We start from the raw sequence: 27606 nt of genomic DNA, 5'->3' as shown, positions 1-27606 counted from the left end.
AAGCAGAATCTTTATTTAGCGGAAACATGGTACCCTAGGTGGCTCGCAAGGCTAAACAGAAATAGAGTTACTGTGTATGCTAGAAAAGGGAGTCAGTAACTCTTAACAGAAACCGGCTGAGGCGCACGGGCCTCTATGACTGGGCCTGCACTTGTCGCCGGAACCCTCTACTGCTTCCAGCTGATGGTTATAATCAATGCGATTAGCATATTCTTAGAATACCTCGTGCACTTTTCGGATCCAACCATTTTTTTTCTCGTCGACTTGGGTAAATGTGCCCAGAACCACACCCAGTAATTATTTTCGCGAGGGGTTTTGCGGGAACAACGGCGGCAATTTTGTAAGTTTCCCATTTTCGCATGTGAATGAAGTAATCAAGCACCTAGCTGACATACGATAATGACATATGATATCAGCATATCATGCATATTTATATTGGCATGAGCATGAAATCAGTGACATATATGTCAATTGTGCTCAGCCGCGGCGATAATGTCGGGGGGTGTCAGGACTCACTAACCCTCCTCCTGGTCACTGGCATCCTTGCTTGCTTGCTTCCTATGCCATGGCGCATACCCACCACGGGGGATTGGCCAAGAAGCCGGCGGTTAAACAGGTGGGTTCCTCTTTGACGCAACTTGGGTCACTGGATATATTCTAGCACTAGAGTGTACTATGGTGCCCTCTAGGGCTAGTTTGTGCCACTTTTCATAATAACAATCATAACGTACAACACATATCACCAATTACACGCCCATAAAATATATATTGCTAATCGCATTAACATCGCCATTAATCTCCACAGAACTATGCGCCACCATGTTTAAACAAAATTGAAAGAATCGTTTGCCAAAATGTTTTTGCAGTTTGTTCTGATTTTTACCCAGAGTCGGTTTTCGATGACATCATTGATTTTATCCTTTTTTTCCCCGCCGCACACCTAATTGAGCGTATTGCATATAATGTTTGTCAATTTTTGGTGTTACTGTAGACCAAAAAAAGTGTGTGCGTAGAGAAATACCTGCTGAATGCGAAGTGCCGTTCGTGTAGGGGTCAACTTCGGGTATGTTTGATGTGCAAGCGCCGCTTTTAGCGATTGAAGCAATTGAAACTCGCGCCTGATGGGCTTCACTTTGTGGCGCCTAGATGTCGCCTATGTCGCACTAATGCGCCGGAGACGCCAAAAAGCGCGGGTGGCCAAAGGTGGTTGCGCGAACCGCACGCGCACGTGGAATGACGTGAGCGCGTGCATTGCGTTCTAAATCGCCCATTAAACATGGATTGTTCGGTGGAGTGGCAACCCGTTCTTAAACTGTGCAAGGTTCAGGCGCTTCTGTGGGACCTCGCAGGTGGCCATGTCGCCAGTGAATGTGCGTCTTCAAGAATTAAAATCGTCGTGAATGCAAAAGAGGATGGTAGCAGCTGCATTCAGACGGAGCTGATTTTCCCCGATAACATTGTGTTCGACGTGGACACTATGACGACGCCTCTAGAAACCTGGGTGCTCCGGGACCGCAAGGAATTTGTCCAGCCGATGCCATGCCGAGAAGTGACGTTCAGTGTACGTTTCCAGAAAGCCGGCTCGGACTCGGAGCAAAACATTGTGCCTTTTGTGGAACCCGAAATTGTCGCTGGAACCAGCTACCTCGTCAGGTGCGCAGAATGCTTTGGGATTCTCGGAGACAGTGTAACATTTCGCAGAGTCCTGCCGCTGCCATCCGAAGATTGGAAAGAGGCAATGGGCGAATGGTTTTCCCAGAAGCATGAAACTGCAAGCCGCGATAACCTGCCCGATCTCTCACCGAAACCGCGCGAGCTATTCACGTCCGCGGCTCACCTACTTGTGCACGACAAAAAAGTTCGCGAAGGCGACTTCGAGAGGCAAAACGAGATGGTGCGTTGCGGCAGGTGCCACGCTGTGTTGGGGAAGAAGGCGACTCCATCGTCCACTGCATTCTTTACGACTCGCGTGACCGCAGAACCTGCCAACGAGGATGATGGCAGCCCCATCGGCGGCGTCGACGCTTCAGCCCTACTGAGAAGCTTCATCAAAGAGCACTTCCAGCGGAGCGTGACCTGCAGGATTGTGCTGGCCTCCGTAAGTAATCTCATTTGACACGGTTCTTTGGGCTAGTTGTCGGTCTCGACAGTGCAAGTACGTGCCACAGCGCGAATATAACGAGACCGTGCTGTCCCGTATCTTAAGTATAAACCGCATTCACGCGATCTTGCGCGCGACAGCGACAAGCGACGCGATGGAGATGGCTGTCGCGTTCGCTCTTCGCCTACAAGTCGTACGGCATGCAAGCGACGAGACGAGCGACGACTTTGAGCGACGTCTCCCCGGTGTTGCCGGTATGAGGGCAGCAAATACTCGCCGGAACTGGCGTGACGTTTGCTTTATTAATTTAAGTTGATGTGTTTTAGTGTAAAGAGCAGCATAAATATTGCTAAAGGTCTTGCACTACGTTATTATCTTTGCACGTATCAAAATTTAGTCGTTTGCTCGTTCCGTGCGACAATCGGTAGCGCTTGACTGATGTATATCCAGTTTCCGCTTCGCGCTATTGGCTAGTCGCTCATAGCACTTCCGGGCGACGAGCGACGAATTCTAGATTTCTAGAACCGAGCGATGCAGCGAAAAGACCAAGCGATCTATCTGTTCGCGCGGCGGCCCGTTTCGTCGCTCGAAGCCGTCGCTCGTCGCCGTCGCGCACAAAATCGCGTGAATGCGGTTTGGGCTTTACTCGTCTGTTTGGGCACTATGCATATACTTGCAGTAAGTAGTCGCACCTCTAAAAAAAAAGCGTTTTATTGTTATACATTCGTTTAAAGAGTTCTCCCCCCGTTGGGGAATCGAACCCCGGTCTCCCGCGTGACAGGCGGGGATATTACTGTACTAACAAGCGCGGGGGTTGCTCGCTTCTAAGGTGCTTTGTCAAGGGCAACGCTAACGAAGATTTCCTCGAGGCCGCATGAGTCCAACTAAAATTTTTCTACGCATATGCATGTGAAAACGAGTGCTCCAATTAGAAAACCGCTCTATCGATTTGAATGAAATGTGTTGCACTTGAGAGACTGAAAGCTGGATTCATAGAATGACCGAATTTCACCGACTACAGAAAGCAGAATTTTGATTTAGGGTCTCGTAGCTTTATGCCGATAGCAATTTACAAAAATTACGAAAAAAAGGTAATGGTACATTCGACTGCGTGGTTCCCACCGCGCTCGAACTCTGTTTGCCGGGATACGGAGCCGTCGCGAGGTTGGAACCCTTGGAAGTAGAGATAGCTTGCGACCCGCCGTGGTTGCTCAGGGGCTATGGTGTTGGGCTGCTGAGCACGAGGTCGCGGGATCGAATCCCGGCCACGGCGGCCGCATTTCGATGGGGGCGAAATGCGAAAACGCCCGTGTAATTAGATTTAGGCGCACGTTAAAGAACCCCAGGTGGTCCAAATTTCCGGAGTCCTCCACTACGGCGTGCCTCATAATCGGACCGTGGTTTTGGCACGTAAAACCCCATAATTTGTTTTTAACTTTTAGAGATAGCTTGCTCCAGCCGAACGTGCTAACTGCTCTCCGAGCAATCGGGGTAGCCACGTGATCGAGTTTCTGACAGATCTCGGTCGCGCTCCCAGCTCGGAGGTGAGAGTGGCTTCGAGCGCTCTGAGCAGGAGAGAGAGAGAGAACACATTTATTATGCGACAAAGCACTGGGGAAGAGTGTTCAGTCCAAACCACGCTTCTTTTTCCCTGCTTCTACTTCCCTCAACACCCGCAAGCGCTGATCATCGAGGTCGGAGCTGGTCAGTGCTCTCTCCCGAAGCTACTAGGCGCGGCGCTCTGGAGGAACCACCTGAATGTATTCCGAGCGCTCGATTTCCACTAGTCTGTAGTAAAGCGCGCTGTAAGAGCGTTCTCGAGCACTTTAAAGCCACCAGTTGAATGTACCATATGAAATTTACAAATCCGTAACTGCACCAAGAATCGCAGTTGTGTAAATCGCGTCTGTTGGAACGCCTGTAGCCAACAAAGTTGCAGCTTACGTGAATTTATTTTGAATCTTTGCGAAGGCTATGAAAAAAAGCAAAGATTCCTACTCACAAATTACTGGTACAAGAAAAGATTTTGCGCTATCGCTGCTCAAATGTAGCAGCAAGGTCGCATTCTATGGCTCATTGCATGCTTTGTACTTGGGGGAAAAATGCAAATTTGCCCTGGCTAGCGCCCCTCGCAAAGTGATATCGAAAACATGAAGTCTATGATGTTGCCTTGACAGATTAGGATTTTCTTCTTTTGCTCGACAAACCAAGCACGCAGGAGTGCCAAGTGTTATAATAAACGATTACGAACATAAAATGCAATCTTGCAGCGAGATTTGACTAAGAATAGAGCAGCGGTAAAAGCAAAATATATTTTTAAAGGTCTTTATGCATGCCGTAGACACATGAAACCAACAGCACTAAGAGGAAGCTTTAACTTGAGCCCAACTACGATGCTGCCTATTCGAATACATGTAAAACGCAGAAACGCTTTTCTCAGATAACCACTGCGCCCATGTCAATAGAATTTGTTGCATTTGAGAGAGAAAGTTAAATTATAGTGACTGTTGGCAGCAGAATTTTAATTTATAGCTTCAATTTTGTAAAAGAAATTTCAAACATTGGTTAGCTTCAAAAAAAAAAAAAAAATAGAAGCACCAAGTTTGCAAATTAGTAGCGCTGCACCAAAAGAGATATTGCTGTTCTGTAAACTACATCTGTTTCATCTGTTACAGCATCCAAAGCAAACAAATTTGGCATATTAATTTATATCTTACGTGAATTTGTTACATTGTTTACACAGGTTTTGCAAAAGTCCTACTCACACATTAGTGGTAAACTCGAGAGCCATGTGTATAATAAATCAGTTTTGTCCGCTTTAGGTGTGCTATTAGATGCAATTTACAGAATTATTATATCATTTTTCATCGCGGAATTAGAGTTTTAAACTTGATGGTTTCGTTTTCAGAAAAGTTTAGATTTTCGACAATTGTTATGAAAATATTGACGGCCTAAATAAAAGTTCGCTGCCAAAGCCACTTGATTTCTTCTTTTTTTAAATGCAACAAACCTCATCAATTTTGGTGCAGTGGTTGCCGAGAAAGACGATTTCTTCTTATCCATATATTTAGACGGAAGCCCCCGAGCTAAAGCTTCCTCTTAACATATTAGCCGTTGGGAAAATTTGTTCTTCCAAATTCTGATCCTTCATTTTGCGGGTGTTTTTCGGGGCAAAGCGAAATACAGGGACAAACAGGCAAAACGTAGCTTTACTGGGTGCACAAAATCGAAGTTTACAATTTATTTACCTATTCTAAAAGCCTTGAAAGTAAAAAAAAATGTAGCTGGTTGAAACACACACGCAGCTGCTTCAAACGCTTGGCAGACACACCTTCAAAGTGTGTCTGCCAAGCGGACACACTTTGAAGGTGGTCACGTCGCAGGGTGATGTAAGTGAACGAAATATATATATATATATATATATATATATATATATATATATATATATATATATATATATATAAATAAATTATGCGCATCCCACGCACTGCGGGAATAGATGTAAACGAAGCTTTCTGTGCTGTTGGCTTTGATGGACGATAATTGGCGGTGATGTTCGCGGCGAATGTTCAATTTCTTCCGCGTTTAGTGCAAACGAGAGTGGTGAGTTGATGGTAAGTGTTACCTTGCGTGCATCATTGCTGTTTGTCTGCATAGTACACGGAACACAGCGAGACGCGTTTGCTTGAGGCGTTGTTATGCGCCATTGTTCATACCCTCCGAGAAGGTTCATATTGCATTGTCTCGCACGGCACGTCGCATCGTGGCAGAAGTTTTAAACTTGTGAGGAGAGAGTGGCGGCGTAAGCGCACCGAGCGCTCAGTTACGCGAGACAAGGTGCGGTTTCTCGGAAGATGCGCGCCCGGTTGAACGTAGTTACCACAGAGATGACCAGGTGGCGCGAGCGCCGTAGTCAGAGTCGGGTGCCTCGATGTCCTCGAGGCACCACCCTAGGAGAGAGGGGAAGGAAGACGCGGGTGGCGCAATTTTTTTGTGGTGGGCTCTGTGACCGCCTCGACCTTCTCTCTCATCTTTCTTCTTTATATCTCCCTGTCCCCACTTCCCTAAGGCGCTGAGTCGTGCTCCCTAAAGGCCATACGACACGTACGCGTGCGCGAAAGCGTAGCCGCGCCTCGCGAGTAATTGCGGTTTGAACCCAGAAGGCGCGCGCTGGTTGGCTCACATTTTCGCCTTGGTGTCCAACATACCCAAGCCAATGTAATCCATTAGCAACCATTCTGTTGTTGCTTTGCGGACGCGTCTCGTTAGGCCTTCTAGTGGCGGAATCGCTGAACGATCTCAGAAATGGGACGCGCTACGCGCTCATAACTAAAGTTTCAGGTGACTTTAGAGAAAGTGAAAGCTCATTTCAATAGGTACTGGCAATCAGCGCGAGTGAGAACGTAGCCATCGAGAGAATTCGCGCTGAAGCGGGAGCCATGGGTGCCGCCAAGTTGGACAACGCTATTTCTTAGCGTGCGTACACATTAGATATCTGTGCTCGAGCGGCGCTTCGACGCGTACCATCTGTCCTGCACCATCTGCGCATGCGTGAGGCGCGAGCTGTCGCGCGCCGGCAAGCGTACGTGCAGTATGGCCTTAAGGGGTTGCAGAAAAGAGCGCCTCTTCACAATCTCTCTCTCCCTGTGTGTAATGTGGTGCGTGCGCATGTGTACAGCACGGGGGAAAAGGTGCGGAGTGCAGCAATACAGTGAATGCTTGCGACGAACGTGTCGGCTTGTAGTCATTCGTAACAAGCCTTAATTAAATTATGGGGATGTACGCCCGGTGACAAAATATTACGGACCATGAAATCTGAGAAAAAGCTCCGCAGCATCAGAACACGGTATTTGCGTTTCGGGCATCGACTAGAATATGCTAGCAACATTGTCGTGTACAGTTTTACTGGCTACTGCTACAGCCTGCAGCTCGGGAATTGAACGTTTTCTGAGATCCCATGGTCCGTAAACTTTTCTCGCCGGGTGTACGTGCCAAAAGCAGAATCAGATTATGAGGCACGCCGTGGTGGCACACTGCAGATTAATTCTGACCCCCTGTGGTTCTTTAACGAGCACCTAAATCTAAGCCCACGAGCGTTCTTGTATTTCGCCCGCGTCGAAATGTGGCGGTGGGGATCGAATCACCGACCTCGAGCAATGGCATAGCCGCTAAGCTACCACGGCGCGCACAGAAGTGTTTAATTGACGCCTAGGCTCGATAATGAAGCGTAAATATATGCTAGGGTGCTTTAATGCGGCTTGGAGCCTGCACGCCACGCGTCAGTTGTCCGCTTGACGAATTTGCATGGTGTTTATTTTTCAGAAATAGCAGACACATGTCGTGTACACCTCGAACTTAAGTTTATCGAGTTTGTCTGCAACCGCTGCCGTGACTACAGCAGTAGCTAAAGTCCCTCCACCAGCTTACAACTATTAGTGCACTACGCAGACAAACAGCAGTGGTGCACGCAAGGTTACATTTACCACCAACGCCCGCTTGTTGCACTAAACGCTGAAGAATTAAACAATCGCCGTCAACATCAGCGCTAATTATCGTCAGTCAAAGAACATAGCACGGAAAGCTTCGTTTGCGTCGATTCCCACACGGCCTGGGGTCCGCGTAAGTTGTTGTTCGTGCGGAATCGTTTCATGGCACATGTCGGCCGTGGCGCGTATATACCCACACACAAGGGGCTATTAGGTACTTTGAACTAAAGCCCTTCCATCCCTCGCTTTTCCAACGACCCGTTTGCGCAGTGAGCCCAGCCAGCAATTTTGGCTGTTTGCGCATTAATTGTTGCTGAACTGAGATGTTGCAGCCACCTCTTTGTGCCCGCGGCGTCTCCTGTAAGGGGACTATAATATTTCTTGCAAGTGGCAGAGGGAGAAGGGCAGGCGAAATCAGGCTTTTTTTTTTTCTTTCTTTTTTTCAAGGGGAGGGGGGGGGGGGAGGCGCTTCTCGTGCATGACACTGGCTTAAAAAAAAGGCGCTTTAGTCGAGGCCATATCGAAATTTGACTGCGCGAAATGACTCTGTGCGATTATTCGCTGACATTCCGTTAGAATGTTTCGATTGCCAACTGAGCTACGAAAAACGTGACTACGGAATCTCAAAAGCGGCGAGGCGAAAACGGCAAGTCTAAATACCTCGTTACGTGCATAAGTAATGAGAGGCATTCAAGATGCGTACACGGTGTGCGACTTGTACCAGGCTAAGGTCATGTTTACGTGTAATGTCGGCAACTTCCCTTGCTCATGCGCTGAAGTAAAGAAAGTCAACAAGTTTCACTGGGAGGATTTCTTTTACGCGTACACTATATAGCGGACGGTAGGGACTAACGCCTTGACTTGCGCGTTTGCAGTTCGGACACGGAATAAGTGTTCGCTTTCATGTTGGTGCACAGTTTGCGCAAAGCCGAGAACGCCGGACGGGCGGCAGAATGTGGCGGGAACGGCGAGAGGCAAGCGAGTTAGCTTGCAAAGATTCACTCGGCCTGTTATGTAAACACTTTGCTCCGACCCATTGATGCCGAATGTACCAAGTGGGTGTAGGCTCAGGAACCGTGTTCTCATTCGAAATTTGTAACGAGGGAAAAAAGGGGCCTGCAAATGTTCAGGGTATTCTCACGATTCCAAAATCTATTGTCACTAACTGCTGCATGCTCTATAGGTCGATCGAGCTCGCTTATGCCCTGAGCTTACTCCGTCTGCACTTGCGCAGGGCAACCAGGTGCTGCTACTGTGGCTGATGGAAACGGGCCTGCAGTACTTCTACTCCAGGGAGGTGCAGCGTAAAGAAGTGCGCGTCGACTTGCAGGTGGGCAGCAAGGTGAGCATGCCGTATGGTTTGTTCATTATGTCGGTTTGCCATAGGGAAGTATGGGGCCTCCCGATCGTTTTGAGATGAAACCAGCGAAGAACGCAGGGCTAGTTCATGTGGCCAACAGGGGTCGAAGGGATGTCGCTTGGGCCAGCGTTTTCAGTTGAACTGCTTTCCTTGGAAGCGTTTCTGTAGCTCACTCTATCCCACCCGAAATTGGAGAGGAGAATAAACGGGTGGGTAGTAAAAGTGCGATTTGGGCGATTTGGTAATGCTTCATTTTGAAATTAAACAGCGCGCAAAAACGAGGACGGATAGGACAAGAGAGACACACCACCAGCGCTGACCCGCAACTGAAGTCTTTATTGAATCATTCACACAAATATAAACAAGCAAACAAGCACACCTGACATGAGTTGCCGCAGCCTTCTAAATCAACCGAAGTTGGGAAAGTACCTGCTTCCGAAAGGGAAATTCCTTGTCATGCAAATCAAGTGATGTTCGGCTAACACAGTGTTATGTTTCTTTGCATATATGGCAGGCTTCTATCACTTCCCGGGCAGTCTAATATTTATGCCTAAATAGTGTCTCTGTGCTCGGAAAAAGCGGTAAGCAACCACACGATCGGCAGTGCAAGGCTAGATTAGTGGGGGCTGCATTCTTTACCGAAGCACTACGCTCTCTCAGTCGTACATTAAAGGGCCCCTAAACCACCCAGATATCGAAATTTAGTTGTGGTGTTGCAGTTGTGCACGAGTCTACAACGAACACGTAGCCGCGAGAATTTTTCCATATGGTGCCGTAATAGCGGAGTTACACGCGTTTGATGATCGAAACACGGCCCTCGCTCATTTCGCTCTGTCCTTCGCTACACTCCTCGTCGGCTGGGCTCTCCTCCTCGCCGAGTGCTCCTCCAAATATTACGTGACATTCCTCGTCGCCAACGCGCATCTCAAAACTGTCCACTTCCGTTAAGGCACGTCCGCGCTAGCGGCAAATATACCGACGACGAACCGGCCTCCAGTGCTGTAGAACGTCTGCCGCGCGAGAGGTGTCCGGAATATACGGCAGTTCGGCCGGCGCACCGCCCACTGCACGATCGACGGGCCAATCGACGACGCGCGAATCTGCGCGCCTCCGCCGCCGGCGACGCAAACATCGGCTGCAGCTTCTGTTCCAAGCAAAATTATTTCTGCTAGATCAAGGGATGCATAAATTGTACATTTTACGAAAAACAATACCCGCTGTCAAACGTTTAACATGAACGAGAGCTCCGATACTTGTCGAGCTCAGCTGCAGCGCACGGCTACCGACGGGAGACGACCGGCTCGGCTGTGCTCGCATCGCAGCGGACGGCGCTCCTAGTATTAGCGTATTTTTCTTCTGTGTGTACGGTTATTGCGAAGAGCGACAACAACGATAACATTTCGGCTCGTGAGCGTCGGTAATTCATTCCGAAGTGCCGTTCGCTTTAGCTTTTAAGGGAACCGGAAAAGGCATAGCGACGATATCGGCGCCGTCGCTCTAGCGATCAGCGGCGGTGAGGCTGCCGCACATATTGAGTCCCGGTCTCATCCTCTCTACCTATACGGCAAGGAAATCTCGCCGTTCGCGAGCAAAACCGCCGTCGAACGGCGGCCCGCGTATGGCGAATGGCTGCGGCGAGTTACCGGGCCGGTAACGTGGACGGGCCTTAGCCGCGCGAATCAGCGCTTCTCGGCTACCCGCTGTTGCTTCCGTGCCGGCCCGTGCTCATGCGAAGCGTGCCGATATGGACCTTGTGTTGCGCGCACGTCTAGAAAGGCCAACACTGTCGCACTCCGTTCGCGAAGATAATCAGACCGCTAAGCTCGATTGTGTTGGAACGCGAGCGATTGGGCACTTGCGTTGCTGGCTGTAATTACTGATTCGCAAGCGCGCAGAAGCGAGCAACACAGCGTGGAAGAGCAGGTAGCGCGCGTAGCTGCTAGCAGACTAACCGAAAGTCGTAGGTTGTTGCTCGACCAATAGACATCGTCGACCCGGTTGACATCACCAGATGCACCCTGCTGACATCGTGACGTCCGCTGGGGATACCGGAAAGGTCAGGAGAGGAGGACGGCATTGTTTTTTTTTTATTTTGTGGCGCCCCCAAGGCACGTAGCGCTGCAGCGTTTGGCATCGTTGATCGTGACGGCATTCTGAACTCGATGCGCGTGTTTACTTGAAATGTTCAAAAAAATATCTGAGGGGGTTTAGGGGCCCTTTAAGGCAGCGTCCTGTCTGCCCTGTACGTTTTCCCGCATGGTAAAGAAATCTTATACACTACACCGCTATCATAAAACACAAACTATTGCGCGGACTTAATTCCGCACACCTTCTTGAGCCGCTCACTCTTTCGAGTAGTCCGGTCGTTAACAATAGGGCACATGCGGCTTAGTTTATTTCAGGCAGAAAAAACAACGTTGACGCCATACCGCCTTCCGACGTTCGTGAGCCCATAACGTGTGCTTGTACAGCATGACCGCATACAGGCGCGGATCCAGGGGGGTTGTCCAGATGTCCTGACCCCCCCCCCCCCCCTCCCACTCAGATTTCTGCATCGCCCCCTCGCTGACAGGGGGACGGCCCTGTCGCAAAAAAAAAAAAAAATGACCACCAGCATTCTTCAAAAGTATTTTTCGCGAGTACCCGTGGTATCAGCAATGTAGAAGTAAAGCTAGCTCGCTCACAAGCTTAGTTGTACTCCGTAGGAGCGTGGTCTCGCGAAGTTGCTGTTGTTATTTTTTCTCATGAACACCTTGGACCTCCTGGCGCCTGCCGTGTCTTACTCGTCCCGTCGGTGGCGTCGAATGAACGAGGGGACGTTCCTTTTGCCAAGCACGCCGAGGTCCGCTCGAGCGCCTTGATTAACTTGGTTTCCCCTTGGGGTGAAAACGGTTGCCTCATTGGCTGTCATCGGTTCCGCGACCAACGTGCTTAATGAAAGAGATCTCTCGCTGAAGTGTTCATATATAAATAATAACAACTAACAGCTAAACTATAAGAACTACGCATAGGCAACTTTTTTTAACTGTAGCACTCATTGTGATCACAGTTACACGTTGACAATATCCAGTACGAGCACAGTACCGTTCGTTTTTCATTGCGACTTCGCAATGAAAAACAAGTTTCATCTTCAAGTTTCTTCATCTACAAGTTTTTCATTGTGACTTCGCAGTTTTATTGTCGTACATGAAGCATAGGAGGCTCAAAGCCGCCGGATCCGTTTATCTGAGTGGCCGTTCTCGCGTAGCGGGGCGAAGCCTCGAGCCGCGGTTGCGAAGTGGGGGAGCGTGACGTCAGCGGCCAACGCCAGCGCGCGGCCGCAGGATGGCGGCGCGTGGTTCGAGAAACGGGGAGCGGATGCGCGCCTTGTGTAAAAGGATGACGTCGCGTGGGAAACAAAACATGAAGACGCTGGCTCGCGCTCTCGCCTACTACGCCACATCGTTATTCTTGTAGGTGGCGTCGTGAGTCTTCATACGCGGTGATTCGCATATCGTAAACAACCAGCGTAGTGGTTGCCGCGTTGGAGCGGAGCGTTACGCTCGTATTCAAGAACGTTCCTCTAGTCAACACAACACCTCGACTCAAGAGAGAAGATAGCACCGCCATCCCTCCACAGAAGTGGTCACTGAGCTTCATGATCATTCACAGGAATTCTTGAGAATTGTCGCGTCTTTATCACTCGATAGGCGGCGCTGTGCTCAACAAGGTGGAGTGGAGTAAGAGCATCGAGTCGAGGGCTGTTTGAGAATACGGGAGTTAGTCCTCCAAAGCAAACGAAGGTGTCTCAGCCGATCACAAAGAATCTTAAGGAAATCAAGGTGTCCCAACAGAACTACAAAGACGGACCCGTGCTTACGCATTTATAACGAACCTGCGACAGATCATCCCAAATTTTATTTTAAGAAACAATACCGGCTAGATATACCGGGTGTTCAAAATTAAGCTTTATGGTTTTCTTAAAATTAGGCACTGGGAGGCACGTCAAGACCACCTGCGCAAATAACTTCTGTGGCCAGGGGGGCACAAAGTGAGATAATTATCGCTGTCAGCAGCCGAATTAACTAAAATTGAATAATTACTTTTTATTGACTGCAGTAAGTGTGCATGTTTGTATTCACAAGTTAGAAGCTGCAGTCGGGTTTCTACGCAGTTTCACTTGGAAGAATTCTTCTAGCATGTCTATGCTCCGAGATATCCAACTACAAATTTTAATTGTCGTTCGCATGATTACGCATGCAAGAGAGTGAGGATCGGCCCAAAGCTCCTCCCTGATGTGACGCGGCTGTTGGGTGCGGCGTTTAGTCTGACAACGCGGCGGAGGCATTGGGAAATATAATAACTGTCCTTTTCCCCTGACGGCTGGCGAAATAAAAAAAATCGAAGAACCCGTAACCGCTGTCATAACACGCGACCGCGCAGCCTGTAAAGCTCGCGGCAGCTGCCATGCCGAGATAATGGCGCGAGCGGAGAAGCCGGAGGGCAGTACGCGTGCGTAATGGTGACTAGACGACCGGGCATGGTCCTTGCCTGGGCTACGCAAATAAAGTGACTGCTGATTCCCAAGTATTGTAAGTTTTATTGAAATCAAAAGCAACAACTGCACCATCAACAGCAGAAACCTATTTAGCTATGCTAACGAATATTTCATATTGCCGCTTTAAGTTTGGTGTTGTCATGCACAAATCTCATGACAACACTTCACCCATCAAGATGTCAATGCCCTAAAAATGTTCAAAATGCCTCCCTTCCACAGCAACGCAAAGCATAAACCGCTCTCGCGCCGACTCGATCACTCTTCGCAGTACGACAATTGAAATTTGGAGTCTGATATCCCGGAGCACGAACACGCTAGAATAATTCTTCCGACTGATACTGTGTAGAAACACGACTGCCTCTAAGTTTCAATACAAACATACCCACTTACTGCAGTCGGCAAAAATAAATATTCAAGTTTAGTTAATTAGGCTGCTCACAGCGATAATTATCATCTCACTTTGTGCCCCCCTGGCCACATAACTTATTTGCAGAGGTGGTCTTCGCGTGCCTCCCAGTGCCTAATTTTAAGAAAACCATAAAGCTTAGTTTTGAACAACCTGTATTATCAGGTACAGCCGCCAAGCACATGGCTGTATTGGGTTACGTCCTTTTCCTATAAGCTCGGAGAAACCGATACCTATAGCTTCGCTATAGGGCTTCTTCCTCTTTCTGGGGTTTTACGTGCCAAAACCAGTTCTGATTACGAGGCACGCCGTAGTGGAAGACTCCGGATTAGTTTTGAAAACCTGGGGTTCTTTAACGTGCACTAAAACGCAAGCACACGGGCGTTTTTGCATTTCGCCTCCATCGAAATGCGGCCGCAGTGACCGGGATTTGATCGCGCGATCTCGTGCTCAGCAGCGCAACGCCTGAGCTGACAGAGCCGCCACGTCGGGCTACAGGTGTTGCTCTAGCCGTATAAAACCTGGGTTTATCGGGAGCAGAAACGGTGAATTTCGATAAATGAGAAAGGCTACTATCATCATCATCGTCATCTATGACAGAAGCTGACCCCCCCCCCCCCCCCCCGCCCCTCAAAAAAAAACCTGGATCCGCCCCTGACCGCATACTTGCGCGATTGCTGCTGGTCTGCTCTTCGATGCGTTCCATGCTTCAGCTGTCGCAATAACCATTAACTAACTAGTGCGAAAACAAAATCGGGAAATCCCGCTTCTCGCCAGTTTCCTAACTTGTTGAGAAAAACTATCTGCAACTAGGCGATCACACGACTTTCTTACTGCGGATCCTAGCACCGACATAGGAATGCCGCGTTTTACCAACTTCGAATGACCGCACTTAAAGTTCAAAAGCCGTTTTGATGACCTTGGGTTGTAGCACCAGCATGTGTGAGACTGTTGGAACTTTAGTCTAAAAACCTCGTTTTTCGAGGGTAACTGATAGCGCAGTCCTCTTCCTTCCTGTTGAAACGCACTCAGAACTTCAATCATACGCATAGCGCCAGCCGATTTCGGCCGAGAAATTAAGAAATCGTCGACGAATCGAAATTTGCCCTTCACTTTTCCTGCAGGTCTCGCCTGGAGTCCCATGTCGTCTTTTCCAAGAAAAATGTCGGTTAATACAGGGGCTACTGCTGACCCTAGACTCCAATGAACGAGCACACTTTCTTTCAGAAAACAAACGTCGAATTTGAGTAAAACAACAGTACCTTGGCGAAAGATGCGACTGATAAGCCGCTTTTTTCTATGAACTTTTGTGCTCGTCGTTGTCTTCTGTAGTGCACTCCTTGACACTTCTTAGAAATTCTGGTTGTGTCAAAGAAGTAAAATAGATCTACGACGTCAACACTACAAGCGGTGCATCCGTCAAACGTCCCTGTACGCAAAGTATCTATTATTGATTCCAACTTCTTTACCTTGAAAGGGTCCTTCACTCAAGTATACGTTGCAAGAAGCCAGAAACCATGTGCTGCCAACTTCCTCCTTCAGAAACAATCGTGCGGAATGGTTGTTCTGATTTGCGAGTATTGATGGCGAAAACAACTTGCAGGTTAAGGAGCTCTTTTGCTTTCACTACCTGGTTCAAAAGGTGTGTCAGGTTTTGCACCTCTAGAATGTTCTTCGCTTGCTTCTTAATTTTCTTGGGTTGCAAGTTGACCTGCGAAAATTATTCGCTAATGCAGCGGACGCTTTATCGTGGTATTGATCATCTCTTAACAGTACAAAAAAGAAAAAGAGCCTTCCTTGCGAGCGGCAACCGGCCTGAGGTTCCTTTCTTTTAAACCCCGGGCAATAGGTTCCATCTTTGCGACGGCTCTTTCTCCGGGCGGCTCCGCATAAGTGCGTCCATACGCTCTGATATGCACCGTGTTTTCTCTTCCTCCGGGGCGAGCCTCGCGACTTCCCTTGCCATCCCAATGTGCCAACAGGTTTCAGACTTGGTTCAATACAAAACTTCGGGCCTAACTTCAAAACGGTGAGATGATTATCCAGAATAGACGCTTCCAATAAGTTACGGAAGCGACTTGATTTGCTTACGCACTTTCCCTTCTTGGGTAACTTCGGGCGGACGTTGTTCCAGTAGGGCCTCGGAAGCCAAATCAGTGGTAGCTGAATCATCGGTAGCTGTTTCATTTCAAGACGAATCATTACCAACTCGCTCAAGTCTCGGTTTTATTACCGTTTACCTCTGAAACTGCAATCAACATGCACAGACGTTTCAAAGGATGCTCGGGAGGCTACCAACTGCCCTATAGTTCGGGTCAGCGGACCGTCCCGACGACTTAGTTGCGCTTTTTCATCGCGGTTACTGCTTGTATATTTTCCCGTTTCCGTTATTCCTGACCAGAAACTAAATCAGTCTTCGTTTTGTAATTGGCTGCTTTCGGCCAAAGTTAATTTGGCGAAGATGGGACTTGGAGAAAGAAAACATCGCAGAAGAAAAAAATAATTGAAAACGACTGAGCTGTAATAAGGTCTACCACCATCGCTTACTGCCTCCGGAGTAGCCTTGTCTCGGCTGTTGGTTCCGCATTCTTGTCGTGCCCTCCGGTGATGTTGAACATCGAAGTTTCTCATAACGCTGCTGTGGTGAACACACTTCAAGCCACAGTGATTCCTGGCGGGGGAAAAAAACCGTGCATTTATTTGCGCCCCTTTTTATACACAGCAGTGTGGAATGGTATGCAGCGCGCGGCCTGTATTATTTTATACAAATTGTACTACATCACCCATGGCCTCCGAAATCGGGCTGCGATCGCTCGCGCCACTAGTCTCGGAGGCTATGCATCCCCCTCTTTCTGAAGAGTCGTAAAGATCCAGTCTCTTTGGTGGCACGACCCTTCGCCCCGATCGTGCGCGGTAGGCACTTTGGCGACAGGGAGTGTGGACGTGTTTTGGATTAGGCACATCGCTTCCACCTGATGTGCTGTCTTCACTGGATGGTACACAGTCAGGTTTGTTGGTGGCCACAACTATTTCGCCATCCTCTCCTGTTTGCGCCCCAGGTGAACCACAGGGCACGAGATGACGCTGGTTTCGCACCAGAACACCACTCGGCGTCTCCACCACGTAGCTTCGGTGCCGATGCCCAGGGCTCAAACACGAGCGCTATTCCGCAACAGACGACAGTGGCAGTACAGCGCTCGTGTTGGTTCTTTCTGTGTTACGTCGTTGTTTGCGAGTGCGCTGCCATATTCCATCATGTCTGGCTTCACTTCTGACACCATGTAGTGAACACACTTCAAGACATGGTGATCCCTGGTGGGAAAAAGCCCCGTGCATTTATTTGCGCCCCTCTTTATGCACAGTCCTGTGGAACGGTATTCAGCGCCGCCTACAATACTTTATGCGGCATCTGCAGGCCGTCTCCGGGGCAATTATTCCGGCTGCGCGCTGCGCTTTAGCATGGGCCGAAGGCACCGAGCCTGTGTTCCCGCCGTGGGGTCGTGGTGGCTTTGTTGTTTCACTGCTAAGCCAGAGGTCGTGGGTTTAAACCTCAGTCGCGGGGGCCGCATTTCGATGGTACCTAAATGCAACAACACCCCTGTACCGTGCATTGGGAGCACGTTGAATAACTGCAGGAGGTCAAAATTATTACGGGTTCATGAATCAAATCATGCTTTTGGCACGTAAAAGTGCCGAAATTAATTTTAATATAAAGCAATGTTGCAGCTGAACATGTGCATAGCAATAGATAAGTTCATGATCGGCTCATTCTGTGTGAGTCAGCCCATACGGGCTGTCCACAGTACTCGTAAATGTTGATGCATTTAGTACGGTCCACACCTAAAGGTAACACCAAGCTAGCATGCAACCTTGCATAAATTCACGAAGGCATCTTATTTTAAAGAGAATCGGCGGCCGATAAGACGCTTAGAGGCAGGTCGACATTATTTGATAAAAAAATCAGTGTGGACGCCTACATGTCTAAACTGAGTTCTAATCGCTGCTGGTATTCAATTAGATGCTCTCTTTAACAGTGAGTCGTACTCCGTTATGGTTCTGAAACCAAATCGGTCACAACATGCTCAAAAGACAAGGTCCTCCTCAGGACAGGTGACTTTGTGCCGCAGGATTGTCGGCGCGACGAAGCAACGTTGACAGACTTTGTCACCGACCGTGACGTCCACATTAGACTGTAATTATTATTTCAGCAGACAGCAGTGAATTTTCTTCTTGCGAATATGTTTCGTCCTTCTGCACGGAAAGTCGAAACCTGCTGTTGACCGTGGAATTACTGCGGCACTGGTGGACGCGACATCCCAACGCAATAAGTGTTACGATTCGTTGTTTGTTTGCTTGCTTGCTTGTTTGCCTTCTGAATATGGCTCATTCCCGCTATGGAGGATTGGCCAAGATTCGGATGGAATTAGAAGGCGATTGGTAATGCCAAGAAAATCCTTTTTCTTCTGTTTCGTTTTTCAAGTCTTTTTGTTGTCGTATGTAAGCATATACACGCTCTTTTACTCCCGGAAGCTTTCATGAAGCAACAAAATAGGAACAACAGACTGGTAACAGAACGGCCAAATTTTATTGTTGTGATAAAACCATTGCAGCTACTATCCACGTACAACTGTGTGAACTTTGGAGATCAGCATTTATTGCAAGGGCGAGACCCATAATTGGCTGTTAGATGATGGACTCCAGAGAACGCAACAGCGACTGGTCTTGGTGCGCACGAGATATGTGCTTGCATAAGTCATGTTCCATGCCACGAATACCAGCTCTTGTCAGATTTAAAATCTGAAATACGTAGAGGCAGTAGGTATTATCGACCAAAAAGGTATCGACCAAGGGATCTGACAAAAAACTGAATATCTCCGCAGCCTCAAAACGCGGCCTGGCATTCCCATTTCCAGCATCTGCAGGTATATGCGAACAACATTGTGATGTACGGTTTTACTGGCTACATTTCAAGGCTGCTAGGATATTTAGCGTTTTTTGAGATGCCGTGTTCCGTAAACGTTTTTGGTCGATAGTACATATGTAATTTAGGTGGCTTGCAACATAATCCAGCCTGTCTAACTCAACATACAGAGAATTGGTATATGTACCATTTCCTCGAAAAAATTACGGACGTGAAACTCTTCGTTTCTAGCTTTCAAAGGTGGTGATTAACTATTCAGAACTTACGTGCTTCATCAAAAATCGCATTGTTTAAATTGATGTGTTTTTTTCTACAGTAATTCTAGAACATCTAGTTTTCGTGGTATGTAAATGTTTTATTCATTCTTTGTTGTGAAGGGCCATATATCTATCTTTATTTACCGTTGTTTTCTGTTGCCTGTCCTTGTTGATTTTGTTTTGTTTCAAGGGTGATGGGTCTGGTCAAGCTGCTTTTACGCTGCTTTTTTCCCGTCATACCCAACTACAAAGGTACATTCCTCATGTATTATGTGGTTAAACAGATTCAAATTTCAAACTTCAAATCCCCTCGAAAGCAAGGGGAGATGGTTGAGACCATAGCCCATGATACTGCGACGTCGCATCTGCAACATGGCTTGCGCCTCGAGCTCAATCTGCGTGCCGCGCCTTCCCATACAACTGAGGACTTAACGTCCTGTACAGCACCACCTCTGATATGAAGGACGCCGTATAGTACAGGACTCCGGGTCCATTTTGATTACATGGTGTTCTTGAAAGGAGCACTGACACATATTACAGCGAAGCTGTTTATGCGGACCCTGTGCCGTCGTTGTCGGACTTCGCTAAAAAGGGGCCACGTGACTTAGCGGGACAGGAAAGAAAAGAGCTCAACAAGGAGAAAGGGTTTGGAGTGACCCCTTTTCCCTGTGAGAATGCTGTGAGAGGGTGCAGATGAAAAGGAGAACGGGGAGGGGTGGACGTAAGTCGCGCCGTCCAATACTCGCGTTGGAGGAGGAGAGCGTGAGGCGCGCCAACCAATGGCGGTGTAGTAAAAAAGTAGGTCAACGGAGGAGTGGGTTGTCAGAGAAGTTCGCGTTAGCGTTGGCTGCGTATACGGAGCCGAGAGGCCAACCCCGAGCTGCGCGCTCGAGACGCGGAAACACATCGGCGGCGTCGGAATGAAGACCCCGGGCTCCGCGAACGAGAAGCTCTAGAACGGCGCCAACGTAGAGAAGCAACCATCCTGAACGGTGGAGCCATGCTCGCTTCAAGCGGGAAGTGCTATATCGAGCGTTTGGTCACAGTTGCAAGGTCTGCGACAGGCTCTGGTTCGAGCACAACCTGACGCAACTCAAGTCGCGCGCAACGACGTTTACAATATCGACTGCTTGCGAAGTTTGACTTGCATGGTGAAACACTCGGTTTAACTAACACAGCTTCGCTGTTCGGCCATCTTCACGGAGTGGAAGGGGCGGTGATTTTTTTCCTTCTCGCGTGTGTTGTCAGAAAGAGGACTCCGCTGCCGCCTCGCTCGCGTGCTCCCTACGTGAAGGCAACTCGGCGGTGTCGGCCGACCTGCTCTGCTGGAGTTCTTGAAATGTGAGTCAGCAGGTTTGTAGAACAGTATACACGGAATGTTCCAGCACACGATTTCCTGCGAAATCGAGCGGAGTCGCCGTCCTCACCACGTTTCAATTTCTCCTGGCGTCGTCGGCGACATGTGTGTGTAAGGCGTTGGTTACTCGTCATTGCGGTTCCTTAGTCGCGGCGCACTCGTAATGACTTGTTGGCCCTTTTTCAACGATGAACGGCGGCATTTGGCCTTTAGCTACTGCGTCTGTACTGTAATACTGTTTTTGTCTGTCTAGCGCGTGCTGCGTGTTCGGTCGCCCAAAATGCGCGATATATGCGCTCCCAAAAACGATTCGGTTTGGGTGGTGCAGACCGGGAGACGTCATAGGACGTCAACGGATGTTTCTTGTATACTCATGGTTCCCTGCGCTCCTTAAGCGCTCACGTTCCAGTTGGCAGCTCCGTTGGCAGCAGGCATTCCAATTTTGTTGCTGCCCAGTGCGTTAAGCATATCCCGAAAGGCGTTTGACGCCTTTCTCAGGAAACGATGTGGTCGCTGCGGTACAATAATGCGTGCGCTGCTTTTGATGCATTGACCCAAAAGGCGGTGTGGAACGTCTGATAGAAAGACGGACGAGATTTGTGGGCAAAACAAAGCTACGTAGTCTTGTGCTGCTGTGCTGACCTCTGCAAGACAATTTCTGGTCAGCGCACTTTCAGACAACCAGAGACCACTCTTCTGCAAGCGCGTCATATATACGTAGTTCATCTAAAACAAGGACGTTGGGAAGTCCAGGCTGGCTGATATACTTGACCGAATAAGTAGTTGGACCACTAAACACACTAGGAAAAAAAAAAGAGGGGGAGGGTAGACTTAGATAGGCGCAATAAAATGTTCACAGGCGTTCCTGCGTTTCCTTTTTTTATAACAATATTTATATTTCAACGTTGATTAAGTGCTGTCTTCCGAGTGGTCTTCTGTAGCCTAAAATTGTAGTCTGAAAGTGCGTTGAAGAGAAATAGTCCTATGCTAACCTAAACAAAGAATATGTTTGCATTAGAAAGTGGCAATGACATTTACTTTCAAGAAAATAGTGTAAAGCATGCTTGACGATTGCGAAACATGATAGAGCGTGGTGCACGCAACAAATGTTTTGGATAAACCGATTGTCGCTGGAAATAATTAGATTTTTCTGGTGAGGAATATTTTTACAGATGCAACACCAATTCACTAGAATTGTGAAGAAATTTTAAAATTTGTATTCGACTACAATGACACTTAGTCGACGCGAAATTTTGTGAATGAGTTCTGCGATCATGCTTCATTTAAAACGCTGCATAGAGTCTCAATTACTCGCTCGGTGCGATGTCTTATGAATACAGTCAAGAGATCTTGTCCCTGCCCGTGAGGGCTGCAGCCTGTTGGTATATTATTTTTTTTTGTTAGAAAAAAATGAAATTCTGGGATATCGCGGGCCAAAAACCGCCATATGATTATGAGGCACGCCTACAATAGGGGACTCCGGATTCATTTTGACCACCTGTGTGGTTCTTTAACGTGCGCCTAAATTTAAGCATACGCGTTTAGCCCGCATCGAAATTCGGCCGCCGGGGTCGAATCGGCGACCTCTATCTTAGCAGCGCAAGGCCAAAGCGACAGGGCCACCACATGGGGTGGTGATACAGCTGATACATTAAATATACAACGTTTGCGGTCTTCCTAATACTGTCATTTGTAGAACTAAAGCTAGAAAAATGCACAGAGACTACTTGGAGAGCGCCATGCTACGCGAGACGCAGTCATGAGCGCGTGAAAACGCATGAAATGAAGTAAATATTTTATAGCCGGAGCGTGGCAGACGACAAGGGCTGGTCCCCCTACTGACGTCACCGGAGCGCTGTTCGCAGCGCCGCCATCGCCATCGGTCGTTCACTAGGCTAATTAACTTTACCACACGCTGCTCGTATAGTATGTAAAATGATGATGCTAAGCAAATACGAAGGACGGGAAACGCTTATAAAGATATTCTAATTCTATAACAAAGTTGGCCTCTGAATGTCGAACCTGGTGTTATCGACGTTATCGAGCCGTCATGACACTGAGCACTGACCTTAGCATAATGCAAATAGCTTGATATTAGTGGGAAGCGTCGTGCCAATATACTGTGCACCGAAATCTCGCTACACCGCTGCATTCATTGCGCTCCGCCCCCGCCGGAGGTCAGACGGAGGAGGGGTGACGAACGACCCACCCTTCTTTCGCCGGTGTTTGCACCTGGTGTTCTTGCGAAGGTTCCTATAAAATTACAGCTCTCAAGAAACAAAAGCGCCATATTATCGAGGACGGCGACCGCCAGGAAACAGATTACGCGTTCTAATTTTCGCACAAATAACGTAACTGAAAAAAAAAGATTTATTAGCGCAGTTAGGCGTCTACTGACGACGTAAAGTTTGGAGCTACTGACGAAGTGACCTGTTATCAATTTTGAAATCGCGCTAAAAATCATTCTCCTATTCCCTTGCGCACGAGAAAGTTTCGCACTTTTATTTTTTTTTTTCACTGAAAAACTGGAACGTGAGCGCTTAAGGAGCGCAGGGAACCATGAGTATACAAGAAACAGCCGTTGCCGTCCTATGACGTCTCCCGGTCTGCACCACGCAAACCGAATCGTCTTTGGGAGCGCATATATCGCCCATTTGGGGAACGCGTATATCGAATCTTGTACTTGTCTCAGCGTTGCAACGGGAATGTCTTCAGCAGCGAACGGCCCGAGGACACGCGCTGCCGGCTGTCTCGACACCTGCCGAGACATGTCGCCGCCGAATGCTAGCATATACTAAGGTCGCTCTCGGTTGGCCGCTGACAATATCGTATAGATATCGAAAGCTAATAGATCCGCACTGCTTGTTTCTCTGCTATTGTTGACATGTGAGACGCGGCCCATGCGAGGGGGCAGCTTAAATGTCAACCGCATTCTTCCTTACATTGAGTAGGTCGAGTGGGGGGCCATAAAAACGCATGTTTTGGCGGTAGTCACATAAACTTGTCTGGCGAGGTAGCATGTTAGAAACAAGTTAAATATGAAATCTTTCGTTACCACGCCTCGATCAGTTTTTCTACGCGTTGCTAAATATTTCCGTTGGGATTATTCTACTAGCAACATCATGCACCGTCTGAAATGACGACTGGACATAAACTGTTTGTCAGGTATCACAATTTTTGTCAGATTGGGGAGTCTGGAAAATAAAAATTCTACTGAAGGTATCGTGGTAGCAAGCCTCCAATGCTCCTAGCACTTCTTCAATAAAAATACCCAAAATTCGCGCTTTGGTCGACTGGGCAGCATCATTATTAAATGACTGCGGCAGTGAAGACACACAAGTTTCTCTCGGGTTGTCAATTTTCCGATCCGACGTATAGGTTGTTAACGATGTCTCAAACAATGGTAAATGCTCACGAGTGATCGTTATTTTGATAAGTGTGTTCGACTAATATCAAGTGCAAGTTAATTTTCCCCACAGTGGGTTGCTTTTATCTATCAGCGCTTCGACAGTACAGACACAAATTATTACGAGCAATCCTTCCCGTCGTGTTCACTGACACAAGAGCACGCAGTCGATTTCGGGCTTACCTTCGACCGAAGCTTGACTAGCTGTCTAATTTCTTACATTTTGAAGCCCGCCTATACAATGCCCTTATTCGGAGCTAGGAATCAGGGCCCGAATTCACAAAAGCTTCTTGCGCTAGAATTTTTCGTAAGGAAGAACTTTAGCCAATCCGGATGCCAGACATATCATTAGAGAAGGCGGCCAGCCAATGGCAAAACGAACTTACGGCAAAGCGAACTTACGAAATAAAAGCTTTGTGAATCTGGCCCCAGGTGCATATTTTGTACATTTAGGATTTTTTGTACTTTTAGTATTGATACTAAAAATAGGAAATTGTAACCTTTATTCGTGTTCCTTGAGGCGCATCTTTGTAGTTTCACGTAAGAATTCTCAAAAATTGTCAAAGTAATTATTACTGCTATACATCTATTCAAAACGCCAGTGATCAAACTATCAAACTATACTTTAATGTATTGAAGTATACGTGGCGACGACTGCGTCTTGGAATAAGATGTGAAAACACAAAAGCACCGAAAACGAGCACATTTCTCGCGGTAACGAAAGGTCCGAGTCAAAAAGTATTATTTGACGTTTAGAAACCCATATAGGGAGGTTTTTTGTTTACAGCGTAGCCGGCACGTACACTGTAGTGGTTAGTTTATGTACGTAGAACGTGACGTAGTGAGCGGAGATAAACTTGGGGCACAGTGTTATAGGTGTCGCCTGTATGATACGAGCATGTCTCGTTATGACGTTCTCTTCTTTTGCGGTTATTGGCGCGTTCTCCCTGTTTATGACGTGATTGCAGTTGTGCACTTGTCTACTCGTAGTTGAACAGCGAATGATGAACTTTAGCGGCCAAATCTGTTGCAACTTTCGCGCTCGGCAGACTGCTGCTTATCCATGCCTCTAAACTGCGAGGCGTCGTCGAGCCGTCAATTTTTATATAGGTGGCAAAATATAACACCAACTTTTTTTTCGGAGTAATGGTGTTAAAAGGTGTGCATAATTATAGCGCTAGTGGGTGCACCAATGTAAAGAAGAACTAACACACCGAATTCATCACCAGGAGCGTAGTGGACAAAATAGACCGCACAATGTTTCGGGGAGGTTTGGTCGCGGCGAAGCTTCAGGCTATGCTTTTTATTTCTCTCTATTTCATTTGATACTAACTGTGCCTTACGTGGTATGTGCATTACGCAGCTGCTGTACCTGGATACTGATGCCTCTGACGCGGTTGTATCCAACTGGAAGGAAGATCCCTTAGTTGGCGAGTACCAACTCGAACCGGAAGTGATGGACGACACGCTCTACTACCTCCGTACCTGCTGCAAACCCATGGGTGCCACCTTCGAGAGCTTCCACGTTATTTTTCTGCCAGGAGTGGTGGCCCAGTCTTAGCCTCATCTGTGTGTGTTAGTGTGCAGATTGTCGCCTGAATAAAGTTTCGGCAGTTTCCTTCGTGTTGTGCATGCTTATTATGGTGTAATAGGACGCGAAATGACCAGAGCAAGAATAAGCTGTGGAGCAGAAATAGACGGCTGTTTACGCAGTGGCCTATGTCGAGCACGAAACGCCTAAACTGTTTGAAGTAGTTATCGGGGCTAGTACGCACAAGAATGCTGTAGCAGTGGTTCCGGCATAAGCTGTTAAATCCGTGTAAACAAACCGGCACGCAAAATGGCTTGGTTTCAGTGACTGGTTCTGCAGACAGCACTTCTGAACACTCGACTTCTTGATGAGTTTAGAGATTCAGGAGATTTGAGAGAACTCCACTGCTATCCGAAGAACCCCCTGCTGCTGCTGCAGACAAAGAGAAAAAATTCAACTCGCTAATGCAGTTCCACTAATGTGAAACCTGGGGAAGTGCAAAGCAGTGATGCGCCGGTGCTGGAGTATTTGAGCGCGATCACGACAGATCACGCGCGACGGACGCCGACGCCGACAGCCCGGGCCCCTAAAGTGCTTCGCTCTTAAAACCGGACGGCACTAGAGGTATACGTTTGCTAGAACCCGATGAAGTCGAGGTCCAGTCGGGTTGTCAGGCCGAATTAAGACTTTTCATCGGGTTCATGCATGTCATTGGGCCGAGTGAGCGTGGAGGCTGTATAGTTTGGCGCCGTTGGGCCATCCTGACAGTCCGAGCGTAACGGGAAGAATAATGTGTTTATTGCGCAAGGCTTTATATTGTCACGTAGTAGTGACGCTGAAGAAAACAGTCGTAAAACTGTGTACAACGAAACTGGTTGTTTATTGGGCGAACCTGTGCCCACAAAAGCAAGGTACACTCAAAGCACAACGATAGCGGCGAACACAGTCGGCGATCGTCGAAAATCTGATCAGCGGGGAAGCGCGTCGGCTTTTATACCTGAGTCATCGAAGGTTCCAGATTAATCCCTGATGCCCGCGTGTCTTCCAGAAAGTTCTAGACAATTCGCGTCGGTCATACAATCAGATAACATAAGCGTCGGTGAAAACAGGCAACGGAAAGAAGCATCGATAACGTTCTAGAAACTTGCGATACAGGCGCGTCCTGCGCCGAGCGATAACGTGTAACATTTGTTAGCCGGTGGAAAGCGGCCACCGGTGAAAGATAAACATGTATACGTGTCAATACCCTCCCCTTAAAAAGCATCGTCCCGATGCTACAAACACGAAAGCGAAAACAAAACCATGCGTAATAAAAAAAAAACAATAACAAAGTAACAAAGTACCTAACGTCGTCAGCGGGCGTAGAAAGGTTTAAGACGCACCACATGGATGACTTCAGGCCGTGCCCGGCGCCGCTGTGATTGCGAAATGCCGTCTGGCACGACCTCATAGTCCAGTGCGCCAATACGTCGGATTATCTTATATGGTCCGAAATAGCGACGCAACAATTTCTCGCTAAGTCCTCGTCGGCGTATCGGAGTCCAGACCCAAACACGGTCGCCGGGCTGGTACTCGATGTAGCTTCGTCGTAGATTGTAGTGCCGGCTGTCGGTCCTCTGCTGGTTCTTGATGCGCAGGCGGGCGAGCTGTCGACCTTCTTCGGCACGCTGCAAATAAGTGGCAACGTCGAGATTTTCTTCGTCGGTGACGTCCGGTAGCATGGCGTCAAGCGTCGTTGCCGGGTTCCTTCCGTAGACCAGGTTGAACGGCGCCATGTGCGTCGTTTCTTGCATGGCCGTGTTGTATGCGAAGGTCACGTACGGAAGGATGGCATCCCACGTCTTGTGTTCGACGTCGACGTACATTGCCAGCATGTCCGCGATGGTCTTATTTAGGCGCTCGGTGAGGCCATTCGTCTGCCGGTGATAGGCGGTGGTCCGGCGATGGCTTGTCTGGCTGTAGCGCAGGATGGCTTGAGTTAGTTCAGCCGTGAAGGCCGTAGCTCTGTCGGTGATGAGGACTTCTGGGGCACCGTGACGCAGGAGGATGTTCTCAACGAAGAATCGGGCTACCTCGGCGGCACTGCCTTTGGGCAAGGCTTTTGTTTCGGCGTAGCGGGTGAGGTAGTCCGTAGCTACGACAATCCATTTATTCCCGGACGTCGACGTCGGAAAAGGCCCCAGTAAGTCCATCCCGATCTGCTGGAACGGTCGGCGAGGTGGCTCGATCGGCTGTAGAAGTCCG

General features: G+C 48.3%; 1 protein-coding gene across 2 annotated transcripts in view; it reads left to right on the top strand.

The window, feature by feature from the left end:
- LOC119437404 (uncharacterized) overlaps positions 1-25424 on the top strand; it is a 158100-nt gene extending 132676 nt beyond the window's left edge. The window contains exons 2-3 of one of the 2 annotated variants that reach the window (XM_037704432.2): positions 8822-8929; positions 25195-25424. In XM_037704432.2, coding sequence (XP_037560360.1) covers positions 8822-8929; positions 25195-25392 — 306 coding nt within the window. In that variant the 3' untranslated portion in view covers positions 25393-25424. The remainder of the gene's footprint in view (positions 1-8821; positions 8930-25194) is intronic. The other variant, XM_049660501.1, reaches the window with a different exon arrangement.
- Positions 25425-27606: the final 2182 nt, after the last annotated feature.

Source organism: Dermacentor silvarum, chromosome 1, assembly GCF_013339745.2.
Source record: "Dermacentor silvarum isolate Dsil-2018 chromosome 1, BIME_Dsil_1.4, whole genome shotgun sequence".
In the NCBI taxonomy this organism is placed as follows: Eukaryota; Metazoa; Arthropoda; class Arachnida; order Ixodida; family Ixodidae; genus Dermacentor; species Dermacentor silvarum.
Note: the sequence above shows the minus strand (reverse complement) of the source record. Positions and strands in the feature narration are given on the sequence as shown.